General features: G+C 33.2%; 2 protein-coding genes across 3 annotated transcripts; one reads left to right on the top strand and one right to left on the bottom strand.

Moving 5' to 3' along the window:
- Positions 1 to 1,552: 1,552 nt before the first annotated feature.
- Positions 1,553 to 5,506, top strand: LOC112747619 (protein FAR1-RELATED SEQUENCE 5-like). Of its 2 annotated transcripts, XM_025795731.3 has the most exons (3): positions 1,569 to 2,759; positions 2,826 to 4,424; positions 4,699 to 5,506. In XM_025795731.3, the coding sequence occupies exons 1-3, from the start codon at positions 2,223 to 2,225 to the stop codon at positions 4,864 to 4,866; spliced, it is 2,304 nt and encodes a 767-aa protein (XP_025651516.2). In that variant the 5' UTR covers positions 1,569 to 2,222; the 3' UTR covers positions 4,867 to 5,506. The 2 variants fall into 2 exon arrangements, with proteins under 2 accessions (XP_025651514.1, XP_025651516.2); XM_025795729.3 differs by having other exon boundaries at positions 1,553 to 4,424.
- A 270-nt stretch (positions 5,507 to 5,776) lies between these two features.
- On the bottom strand, positions 5,777 to 10,473 carry LOC112747618 (diacylglycerol O-acyltransferase 2D-like). The gene is made up of 9 exons (XM_025795728.3): positions 10,027 to 10,473; positions 9,865 to 9,939; positions 9,609 to 9,694; positions 9,337 to 9,443; positions 9,085 to 9,240; positions 6,951 to 7,037; positions 6,720 to 6,817; positions 6,297 to 6,384; positions 5,777 to 6,122 (listed from the first exon to the last, which is right to left on the bottom strand). The coding sequence occupies exons 1-9, from the start codon at positions 10,182 to 10,184 to the stop codon at positions 6,021 to 6,023; spliced, it is 957 nt and encodes a 318-aa protein (XP_025651513.1). The 5' UTR covers positions 10,185 to 10,473; the 3' UTR covers positions 5,777 to 6,020.
- Between the last annotated feature and the right edge of the window lie 2,255 nt (positions 10,474 to 12,728).

Here is a 12,728-nt window from a genome sequence, read left to right as displayed (position 1 = left end):
TGCGTGTTATGAACACATGGTAATCCATCATCCAACATGTCCAATGATCTCAAATGATCTTTCGTATTTGCGGATTAAACCCTTATGATCCTTGCGAAAGGCTTTGAATTGTTGTGGAAGAAGTTTAATCATTACCTTATATCCCACTTGATAGCTTGCATGTCTCCTTTTCTTATTTACCCATTTTTTCATCCTCTTTGCAGCTTTGTCGAGGTAAGAATGAGTAAATCTGTTTATCTTTTCTATGAATTAATCATATGATAAGCTCCAAGGCTCTTTCTTGGGTAAGAGGAAGAAAGAGAGTATGGTACAAATGGCTGTTGTCCGGTCACAATCTTGAATAGTCTCTTTCATGTGGACTTGCTCCTTTGCAAATTGTATGAAAACTGAGCAATATCTATGAATTTTGTCCAATCCTTTTGATTAGCGCTTACAAAATGCCTCAAGTAACACTTGAGTAAGGCATTCACTCTCTCAGATTAATTATCCAGAATCTTGATTACAAATATCTATCATATCACAACTTTCTAAATTCTTTTATATACGTTCAAATTCTTTTAAAATACTTTATGATCTTCCAAAGTCTTCTAGGACTTTTTAAGATTTTTCGAAACCTTTTAAAATATTTTAGAATGTTCTAGAATCATCTAAAACATTCTCAAACATTTCAAAAAACCTATATAAATACCGTGAAATTTAATCATCTAAAATTTTTTATGACACTGGAGTGGCCATGGCCCTCTTAGCTTGAGTATTATAATAAAAACTGCATATACTTTTATATTATTAAAAATATTAGCTTTTAAAAATAATTATTTCAAATCACTATAATATATCCAAACTATTATATCTTAATGTTTAATGAAAAAAATTAAAAATAAATAATTTTATTTTTTTTAAAATATATTAGGAAATATAATTTGTTAAATTGAATTATTTGAAGGCAATTATTCTTATATTTTTCAGAAATTAAAGAAAAAATTATTTTTTATTTATTATTTAAGTCTAATTATAAACATATTTAATATATAAAATATATCTTTTATATATTTTATTTAAATATAGAGTATTATATTTAAATTAAATTTTAGATAATTAATTTATCATATTATTTTATTCTCATTGAATTATAAAATTTGATAAATATTTATGTAATTTTAGAATATATTTAATACATATTTTAAGACTTAGTTTTATTCAAATATTAGATCGATTAAACATATAATTATTTCATGTAATTAAAACATAGGAAATAAATTTATTATACAATAATTTATAAAAAATAATTTATTCTTTAAATTTTAGGAGTTACGAAACAATTGTCATACATAAAAATTTAATGTAGTTAGATATATATAAAATTATTAATTAAAAATTATTAAATAATTTAATATATTTAATTAAATTATTATAAAACGACTTTCAACTATTAACTAAAATTTTCAGTTTGCCATATTCGAATTAGCAACAACATTATCATGAATATCAAAACCACCCATAAATGTTAAAATTAAATATATATATATATATATATATATATATATATATATATACCCCACCCACCTCTTAATGAGGTTTCTGTTTCCGTACGCTTCTTCCTGCGAGAAACTGCAAATTAAAAACGAAGTCGTCATCTTTTATCGAACACAGTTTTCCATTCTTCTTCTTACTCCATTCACTAATCATCCTCACTCACTCTCTGTTGGCCCCCTTTTCACCATTTTCCAACTCTTCTACTACTTTGAACCGAAAAGCTTCGTTCTACTAATTACTAATTGCTTATTACTCTCCTACCCAAAAAGAAAAAAAACCCAACTTTGCTTCCACCCATTATTAATTCCTCTCTTGGCATTCATCTTACTTCAACTACGCATCTCCTTTTTCTATTTCACAATCCGGGTTTGTTCGTTTCATCTTTTTCACCATTCAAATGTTCAATCTTCAGCATACTTCATTTGTAGCTATTCTAACAGTATATTTGATGGTATCTTAGAGCTGAAACTGCATCATCCATGCACATGAGTTATTGTAATTATTATTATTGTAGTCTTAATGATGATGGTGACCCTGATTTGAATTGCTGAATTTTTTGTGTTATCCGTTGCATTTGAGCATTTGAGCATTTAGGCCCTTTTGCTTTTTTCCCCTGTACTTGGTAATGTTTCAATAAAGTAGTTGTCTTTATGAGGCTTTGATGTTATTTGGGTTATTGGGGATTTCTAATGGAGTTTGAATCTCTGAGTCTGGCCAATGAGGTCATTGAATTTGATATGATTGGTTTGGGGGATGATGGTGCCATTGATATTGAACATCATGTTGAAGATGATGATGACTATATCAGTGTTGACAATGTTTTTGCTGCTACTGCCGCCACCAATATAGCTGCCACTGTTGGACCTCAAATTCCTATAGGGGACACAAATCTTGAACCTTATCAGGGCATGGAATTTGAATCAGAAGAGGCTGCTAAGGCGTTTTATAATTCCTATGCTCGCCGCATTGGATTTAGTACGAGGGTGAGTATGTCCCGTCGCTCCAGACGTGATGGTGCTATAATTCAGAGGTCTTTTGTGTGTGCCAAGGAAGGTTTTCGTATGGAGAAGGAGAAGAATTCTCTTGATGGCAGAGTCAAACGACCTCGTGCTGAAACTCGTGTTGGTTGCAAGGCCATGTTGGTTGTGAAAATTCAAGTGTCTGGCAGATGGGTTGTTTCTTCATTTGTCAAGGAGCACAACCATGAATTGGTTCCACCTGATAAGGTGCATTGCCTTCGCTCTCACCGCCATGTTTCGGGTCCAGCTAAATCATTGATTGATACCTTGCAGGGTGCTGGAATAGGGCCTAGTGGAATTATGTCTGCACTTATCAAAGAATATGGTGGAATTAGCAACATTGGGTTCACTGAGCGTGACTGTAGGAACTACATGAGGAGCAGCCGGCAAAGGACCCTTGGTGGTGACACTCAAATCCTCTTGGATTACTTGAAGAGTAAACAAGCTAAGAATCCTTTGTTTTTCTATGCCGTACAAGGTGATGAGGATCGCTACATGAGTAATATCTTCTGGGCTGATCCTAAGGCCAGGACTAACTACACTTATTTTGGTGACACTGTCACATTTGACACAACATATAGGTCAAACCGCTATAGATTGCCTTTTGCACCTTTCACTGGAGTAAATCATCACGGACAGCCTGTATTATTTGGTTGTGCTCTCTTGATAAATGAATCCGAAGCATCGTTTGTCTGGCTCTTCAAAATGTGGCTTGAAGCGATGTCAGGGCAATCTCCAGTCTCAATCACTACTGATCATGATCGGGTGATTCGCGTAGCCATTAACCGTGTCTTTCCTAATACCCGTCATCGGTTTTGCAAGTGGCACATTTTTAAAGAGTGCCAAGAGAAGTTGTCTCATGTGCTTTCTGAACATGTTAATTTTGAAGCTGACCTTCATAAATGTGTTAATCTGCCAGAGTCCATTGATGAGTTTGAGTCTTGTTGGTCCTCCCTAATAGATAGTTATAATCTCAGAGAACATGAATGGCTCCAAGCAATTTATGGTGATAGGCGGCAGTGGGTTCCCGTGTACTTGAGAGACACATTTTTTGCAGAAATGTCGATAACACAGCGAAGTGATAGCATAAACTCTTACTTTGATGGGTATATTAATGCATCAACAACACTTCAGCATTTTGTTAAGCAGTATGAGAAGGCCCTAGAAAGTCGTCTTGAGAAAGAAGTTAAAGCTGATTATGACACAATAAACACCACTCCAGTTTTGAACACACCATCACCTATGGAGAAACAAGCAGCTGGGATTTACACAAAGAGATTGTTTATCAAATTTCAAGAAGAGTTGGTTGAGACATTAACTTATTTGGCAAACAAAGTAGGTGAAGAAGAAATAACTTCTGTGTATAGAGTAGCCAAATATGGGGATATTCATAGGGCTTACTTTGTCAGATTTAACTCTTTTGAGATGAAGGTTACTTGTAGTTGCCAGATGTTTGAGTTTTTGGGTCTGGTTTGTAGACATATACTGACTGTTTTTAGGGTGACAAATATTCTTACTTTACCTTCTCATTATATTCTAAAAAGATGGACCAGGAATGCTAAAAGTGGAGTCATCTTGGATGAACACACCCCTGATTTGCTAAATGGTGCACGAGAATCTCTAACTATACGATATAATAATCTTCGTCATGAGGCCCTTAAGTATGTTGATGACGGAATAAGGTCTCCAAGAGTTTACGATGTTGCTATGAGTGCGCTACAGGAGGCTGCAAATAAAGTGGCACGAGCGACTAAGAATGATGGAAGACTGGTCATTTCAAATGGAACTTATAAAGAAGATTTACGGTGGAACAATGAAGCTACTACAAGTTACAGGGATCCTCAAACCAGTTTGCAACAATCTTCATCCAAGGTCTGTTGTTGACAGTATTAGCAGTTTATTCCCTTGCAACAATTCTGCTATTCATACTTTAGTATTCATAAAGATTGTAGATATTTCTCTATGATAAAATATCTCAACAACTAGCAAATGTAGCCTAAAGAAATTGCTTTAATATATGCAGTCACAATGAAATATTTGATTCAGCTTTTTGGTGTCCTATATATTCCAGTGACTCTTGTTCAAACCTATCATCCATTCTCGTTAACGTCCGCTGTTACTGATGATGCATGCAATTTGGTTGTAGGATGACCACGACAGAACAATTGAGAAGTTGACAAGACAACTTGACCGAGCTCAAAGGAAGTGTGAAGTTTATAGGTCAAACTTGCTGTCAATTCTAAAAGACATGGAAGAGCAGAAGCTAGAATTATCAGTAAAAGTCCAAAATATCAAGTTAGGGATGAAAGATTGATATCTGATTGCCATTGATGGAGTTGATGCTCTTGTTACTTTCCCTTGTGTAAGTAAACCCTCTCCCTAATCATTATTGTCAAGTGTCTCTGTAGATGGAGTTGGGGATCAGAAGCTACCAAAGAAAGAATGTCTAACCAGTTTTTGACAAGTGATTAATCTAGTTGATAGTGTTACCATCTACTCAACTAGTTGCTTTAAGAATCATACTACTTCTGGCATAAGAATAACCAGGTCTAGAAAAATAATATTGACAAGTTTGGTGAAAGATTTTGAATTGTATAGTATGCAGACCGAACATGCAATGTAGCGCAATTTGGTGGATGATTTAAGTACAAAATATGTATAGGTAGGAGGACAAACAACTATCGTAGATGTTGGCATTAGGTTGAAATATTGGAGCAGGGCTTGAACAGACTACAGAAAAAGGTTCTGAGATAAGATAATTAGATAAATAAGTTCACTTCACAATTCAGATCTTTCAGAAAGAATCATGTAATATATGTCCAGAAGTAAATGATTTATTGTTTCATGTCTATTTTTCAATTGAAAAGTATCAAATCATAATTTGAATTGTATTTCATATTTTAACATGTATTTTGTACTAATAGTTAATAGCTGATATGGTGGTTAATTTTTTATATACACTGTTGCATTGTTAAATATACAAATATATAGACTATTTTAAGTGGGAAAATGATAATTCCTCTCCCATTTTTATTATGACACACCACTTCTGATTTTATTATTATTATTATTATTATTATTATTATTATTATTTTGCATTATGTATATGTATGAATTTGTAGAAAAAAAGAAGTGACATTATCAAAGTAGAAATGACAATATCCATATCTTTTAGTGTTCATAAAAGTATTTTTAAAATAAAAACCTAAGAATAAAGAAAATTTACCATGTCATCTCTTCTCATTCTTATTCTTTCTCTTTCCCAGGTGGGATTGATAAAATACAGCATTTGTCACGGCTACATTGAAAATTTCAAATTATTTGGTTTCTCAATAAATTTTTTCTATGTTACACCTCTTAACAAGTATCCTCCACAAAATTACTAAAAAAAATTCCTACCAAAAACAATAAAAAAGATAGAAAACAAATAAATAAACCAATGAATCGTGAGAAGATATTACGGCCTTATCATAGGATTCTTAACTCAAGCTTTGGATATCCAGCCCGAGCTTTGTGTCTTTCGAATAGATCTTGTAGTGCATCCACAAACTGAATAAGCACTTTGTCAACCTATAAAAAGGTTCGAATAATTAAACCGCTCAGAAACTTCATAACTCATTACACAGTAAAAGAATTTCCATCTAAAAACGATTTTGCGATCAGTCAAAGTATGCTAATATTGGTCATCAAGTTACTAGATCCTTGGAATCATATGCAGCATAAAGCGTCTAACTAATCACATACCTCCTCCTGGGTTGGTTCTGGATTTTTGGGAGGTTCAATTGGTCTGCCCACTGCTATATACATTGGACGTCTGAACGGTATTGGTGTTCTGAAAAGGAGTGGCTTTCAAATATCAGTTTCCGAAATTGCTCCATACAAGTATACAACAGCATCTTACATGCTTAACTATACTAGTGCAGTAGCTATTCTACTCAAATCAATTATTCAAGGCTTTTATAAGTATTTTCAATACATATATGGAGTTGCCTATGTGAATCAGGCAATGCGATGCTATTTCGTTACAAGAATCATCAATGTTGATAGAAAAAAATGTTTGTTAACACAGGCTATTCTTAACCATAAATAGTATTCAGCTTCAGCTGTTGTTGAATTACCCTTGGCCAGTGAAAACAGTTCACATATATGCATAAAAGAAACACACACCCGAAAATCCCCCAGTAAAATATTGGGGCGAACTTTATAGCTCTTGAAAGTTTCATAACCAACGTCCCACTTGGTTTCCACCACTTGTAGACATCTGACTATGGCAAAGTTACACCAAAAGGGGGTTAACTTGATTGCATGAGCAAAGAAAATTGAGTGAAATTAACAGATAAGGAAACTATACACAAATAAATTTTGGAGTAATATATAGTTTTATAAAGCCAAAAGTACCTGACCAAAGCAAAAAGTTGGAACCAAGGGATGACCACGCTCCATTGCTATACGAACAAATCCTCTTCTTGTTTTAAGGAAAGCAATCTACAACATAAAAAATCCATCTTAGATTATTAATCTTTATGAAAATAAATATATGAGTATATACCTATTTTGGTCCTCAAAGAATTTCGGACCAGATACTTTAGTCCCTAACTAAAATTAATTACTCGATTGGTACCTAATAATTAACTCCGTCAGACACTTAGCTCTTTTGCTCTGTCAACTCTAACGGAGAACAAAATGGTCCCTAATAACTCTAACAGAGGACAAAATAGTACCTAACAACTCTAACAGAGGACAAAATGATCCCTGACTCCCTTTGTTCGGAAACAACATCGTTCTCCCCCAATTTTCATCATATCTCATATAGTCTTAACATTCGTACTCTCCTTCTTCACCTTCACAGTCTTCTTCTCCATCTTCTCCTTTTTCCTCTTCAACTCCAAGATCAAGCCATTGTGTAACTGCCACTCGTGTCACACCTACTTCAACATGGACCACACACTTTCCAAATATCTGTGATTAGTATATCCACCTCCTCCCCACTTGCCCACCAAAAGCATACACCTCCACATCCTCAATAACAACATCACTTTCAACTCCGACAACGTCCACCACATTCTCAAGATCAAGCTCTACAACTATCCTAAGAGCACGTTCTACTATCCACCAAGCAATATAGATTGTTGGACACTAGGACATTACGAGAAGATTTTCTTTCGACATCATATTTAAATTCTCATTTAGAATGGAGCACAAATGCTTCATTCCTTCTCTTCCCGGGTCCAAGCTAGTAGACAGCTTCAACCATGCATCCAAGCTATTATAACAAGCAATGTCACCGTCACCGCTCATATGGAAACTGAAGCGATTACTGAACATTAATTCAGATAAGAAGATGAAAGAAGCGATCGGAGTGGTGAATAATGTTGTCATGAAAATAACAGGTCAGAGGAGGAGGAAGATGGCGACAACAACAACGGGTCTTAACAAATCGGACTTGTTGTCTAGATTCATGAGATTTATTGAAGACGATAAGTACTTGAGAGACATAATCATTAGTTTTCTGAGTATGAATTGGTTGAAAACAAGTTGAGGATTTTTCTTCTTGTGAATATTGAAGTTGTAGAGTGTGCACATGTTGCTAGAAGTTGCAATGTTAGACTGTTAGGATTATACGAGATAGGATGAAAATTGGAAGAGAACAGTGTTGTTTATGCACAGAGGTTGCCAGGGACCATTTTGTTCTCTGTTAGAGTTGTCAGGGACCATTTTATCCTCCGTTAGAATTGACGGAGCAAAGGACCTAAGTGTCTGACGGAATTAATTGTTAGAGACTAATCGAATAATTAATTTTAGTTAGGGACTAAAGTGTCTGGTCCGAAATTCTTTGAGAACCAAAATGAGTATATAATCTAAATATATAAAAGTGAGTTTCAGCTTGGAAGAACCGTTTTACAGAGGGTCTGTTCTTTGTGCCTATTTAAACAGTCTAAGAAGATTTTCCAACTCTTAAACAATAATTCTCCAACAGTAACAGTTTAATACATACAGTATAATATTCAAGGAGTGCCATCACAAAATTTTTAGTTTACTTTGTGTATTGATTATTGTGCATCAGTCACAATTTTCGCTCCTCTTCTGCTCTACAAGAATTTAGAATTTAGATAAATTCAAAACACAAAACTTAGCAGTGATTGGTACTTCAGCATACAGGAAATACAATATAGAAAGTAGTTTGAAAATTTGTCCTGGTTATTGATCCCTCAGACAATACAAATGGAGTCACAAATGTTTCTCTCTTTACTCACTCTAAATCTGAAGAGAGGTTATGGATTATAATAGGATACAAAAACTAGTAGACTGTTGAAATTTGAAACAAGAAATTCCTAGGTTAATTGACCCTATGTGCTGGCATAGTTATGGAATTTGCCTACGCATATGCATTATTAAACTTGTCATCAGTCACAACTCAAAATCTTGTAGTTTATACCCCCAGTCTAGGTGAAAATGTATATTTCCTTTGATTATTCAAAGGATAAAAATATGATAAAACTACCGAGTCAGGAAAGAGAGACAATAAACGTACCTCGGAGCCATGCTTCATAAAAAATGTTTCTTGCACTCCACCAGGTATTAAAACGCAAGAGTATCCAGCTGATAACTGGGAGATAAAATTTTTCTTTGCTGCGCGTGTGACGCCAAACCATGTCCATAAGTGTCTCAACACCGGTATGTAAAAAATCTGTTCATTATTAAGTGCCAAGTCAAAAGCTTGGAGTGGAATCTTAACATCATTAATCATCAGTTCATTACAGAGTCTCATGTAAAAGAGCCTTACTGCACTGCTAGCAAGAACTTTCAATTTTGGAAGTGGCATCCAACCAATGCTTTCAGCTAGTGCAATGACACCAATTGGCAAAACCGAGTGTGGTTCATAACCAAAAACTGCATTTTGTGCATACTCTTGTCACTACTAACAAACAGAAAGGGCCAAGTAACTTGGCAAACTGAAGTTAAACCATTTTGACTTTCTAATCAAGCAATTTAAAGAAAAACTAAACTTTAATTGACAATAGAATAATTCAAACTCTCAAATCAATTGACACAAACCATAAGCGCGATTAGGATCAAATGCATTCATATCCTCTACATGAAGCGTGACCGGGAAGTAACTACAAGCATACTTGCTTAAGGACCTAGAAATGAATAATGGTACGTCAATCAAAATGTATAGATTTTTTAATACAGCTGAAAATGGAAAATGTTTCAAACTTTCAATCACAAATTCGAAAACCGTAAGAACATTAAATAACAATAATATTATTAAATAAATAAGGAAGCGAAAGCGACGAACGAAACGCGCTACCTCGCCAACCTTCTTCCCAATCTGCTCTTATCGTCCACCGGAATCACCACCAACACAACCAGCAAACCAAAAAGCCTGAAACACGGAAAAGAAAAGGTTATTTAAAAAAAAATACAAATCGAAGTGCATGCAGAAGAAAATGGAAGAGAAGAAGGAACTAACAAGAGTGATTTGGAGAGAGGAAGGAATATCAACAAGAGAATAAAGAGGAAATTGAGGTGTATAGCTCCGAGCCAAATCAACAATGCCAGAATCATTATGAAGATGTTGGACGAATCGGCGGCGAAGATCTCTTTCGCGCTGAATACTTTCTCCGCCATGCTGCGACGTACCGAGAGTGTGGTCGAACGGCGTCGTTTTGGGAACAACTGCGATAGAACGCAGAATGACGCTAAAGTGATAGAGAGGTTGTTAGAGTGTTAACTGTAAGTTTGTTATGGTCATGGAAACAGGGACGAGGACTCGTTGTGTAAATTGGGGATCCAGCGAGGGTAAAAGCGTCACTTAGAGCCTTAAAGGTGGGCCTGGTCACGTGTTCCAAAAAGGCATAAATGGAAGCGGACTGAACGTTCACTTCGTCTTGAGTTTTATTTCGTAAGACAAGCATGATGACCATCGGTACTGCGGTACATGCGGTAGAGATCTTATTGAATGGCAGGATTGGATCGAACCGAACCAGTGGATTCGACCCAACAGAACCGAAACGATTGGTTCAACTAATTTGGATCGATCAAACTAGTGAATAATTGAATATGACTGAATTGAATCGGGTGGTATGATTAGACCGGCAGATTCTACGGGACCGGGGAATATCACCAAAAGATATGAGATTGAAATTTGAAAATGATAGAAGTAGGGCTGAATCTAACCTGTAACTTTTTTTATATAAAATTTAGGGAGATTCGAATCTGCGACCTCTTAAGTGAATATAGAAAGACTATATCATTTAAACTATAACTTATTGGTCTAATGAGTAACTTGTTATAAGCTTATTTTTTAGCATTAAAATCTTGGTTATTATTGAGTCTAGTCTAACTTAAAACTTGTTAAAAGATTTGATTTTTTACAAAAATAAAAATTTAAAAATATTATTTAAAAAATATTTTTTAATAAAAATTACTTATATGTAATATATTAAATTTAATATTTACAAAAACATATAAGCATTTAAAATATTTAGAATATGTAAAAGTTTTTATAATAAAATATAATAAATTAAAAATATCTAATATACTTTTAATCATAAAAATTATTTATGTTTTAACATGTTCAATCAGACTTAATAAGTTTATAAGACATTAAGACTAACTTGTAAGCTTACATCTTACCTATTAACAAATTTAGGTTCTTAAAATAATTTGTCTTAATTAATTTTATAACATGTCAGAATAGGTTAATTACAGGCAGGCCCAGTTATAATGTTTGGGCAGTGGCAAAACTTCTTTTTAGATTGTTCCTGTTAATTAACTCGATCCTAAAGCTAAAGAAATAACAAAAGACTCAAAATTAATAAAAGTCACATGAATTTATGTCACAATAATTTCAACTCAAAAATACACCAAACATAACACATCAAAATAACCCACACTTATCATGCATACAACACATCAAAGAACAACTCATAAAAAGGCATTGTAAACTACTATAAAAGAAAACTAAAGAAAATATGGACCATTGCCACCATAATTATATCACATCTAGCGTCACTCTCTAGTGTACAAAATATAGCCTCTTAGTTCAAACCCAGTGAAACTGAATTAGTATCTAAAATATACAAATTAAAGGAGAGAGGAAAGGGTTGGGTTCAGTAGTAGTGGTCTGAAATGATAATATTTTTCTTTTTTTTTTATATCTTAATTTAAAAAAAATGTTCAAATGGGACGTAAAGATATCAAGTTGCACCTCTAAATTGGCTTATGAATAGTTGTACCTACTCTATATGAATGTGAATGAGAGGTTAAAACATAAATTGAATTTATATTTAAATACATAAATTACAAGGAGAGAGGGAAGGGGTTTGACAATCATGCCTCCCATAAGGAAGATGGTAGGATGAAGTTTACAGGGAGAGTGGATGGACTAGCAGCAAGATATTGGTGATGATCCATTTCCAGAACAGATTTTGGATGAATTTTGAGATAAAATTGAGATAAATTTTGAATAGATTAGAGACAAAAATTTTGTTTCTAACAAAATTGAAACGAATTTTTTTTGTCTCAAAAATCTTTGTTGCTAATTTACATTTTGTCTACAATTTCGTGCGAAATTTTGTCAGCCGATTATGTGATGGTGGATTTCGAATAGATATTTATTTGCTAGATTTTTAACTATTATGATGTATTTTAGATAAATTTTAGATCGATTAACCAACATAAAGATAATGTATTTCAGGCAAATTTTAAATGTAAAAATATTTTATTTTAGACAAATTTCAAATAAAAAATATACTTCATTTTAGACAAATTTAGTCAAATATAACCGATTTTTTTTAAACAAATTTTAAACAAATCAAATATTTCTTTCTAATTAAATTTCAAATAAGTTTATTTTAATATAGTTTACATATTTAAAATAAATCTCATACAAAATAAAAAATTATTTTTACACAAATTTCTTACAAATTTAATATAATATTTCAAATAATTTCATACAAAATAATTTATTATTTAATATATAAATATTTTAAAAAATAAACTGTATACCATCTGTTTTTTATATTAAGACTATTATAATAAATAAATTTTTTATATTATATAGTTAAAATTATAAATCCATAATAAAATCATAAAAAATTTAATTATAATTGTAGCATCCTACCACACAGAGCTTTACGCTTAAGTCGTAAAGTAGAGGTGGTAAGGTAT

This window comes from Arachis hypogaea, chromosome 15, assembly GCF_003086295.3.
Source record: "Arachis hypogaea cultivar Tifrunner chromosome 15, arahy.Tifrunner.gnm2.J5K5, whole genome shotgun sequence".
NCBI classification, from domain to species: Eukaryota; Viridiplantae; Streptophyta; class Magnoliopsida; order Fabales; family Fabaceae; genus Arachis; species Arachis hypogaea.
This window is presented reverse-complemented; position numbering and strand designations above follow the sequence as displayed.

Bases quoted from the DNA above. Each gene is read 5' to 3' on its own strand.
- LOC112747618 (XM_025795728.3), bottom strand. From the start codon at position 10,184: ATGGCGGAGAAAGTATTCAGCGCGAAAGAGATCTTCGCCGCCGATTCG. The intron at 9,695-9,864 runs GTAGCGCGTTTC...ATTCATTTCTAG, and splicing joins TTGGGAAGAAGGTTGGCGAG to GTCCTTAAGCAAGTATGCTT. The intron at 7,038-9,084 runs GTACGTTTATTG...TTTATGTTGTAG, and splicing joins TTATGAAGCATGGCTCCGAG to ATTGCTTTCCTTAAAACAAG.
- LOC112747619 (XM_025795729.3), top strand. From the start codon at position 2,223: ATGGAGTTTGAATCTCTGAGTCTGGCCAATGAGGTCATTGAATTTGAT. The intron at 4,425-4,698 runs GTCTGTTGTTGA...ATTTGGTTGTAG, and splicing joins TGCAACAATCTTCATCCAAG to GATGACCACGACAGAACAAT.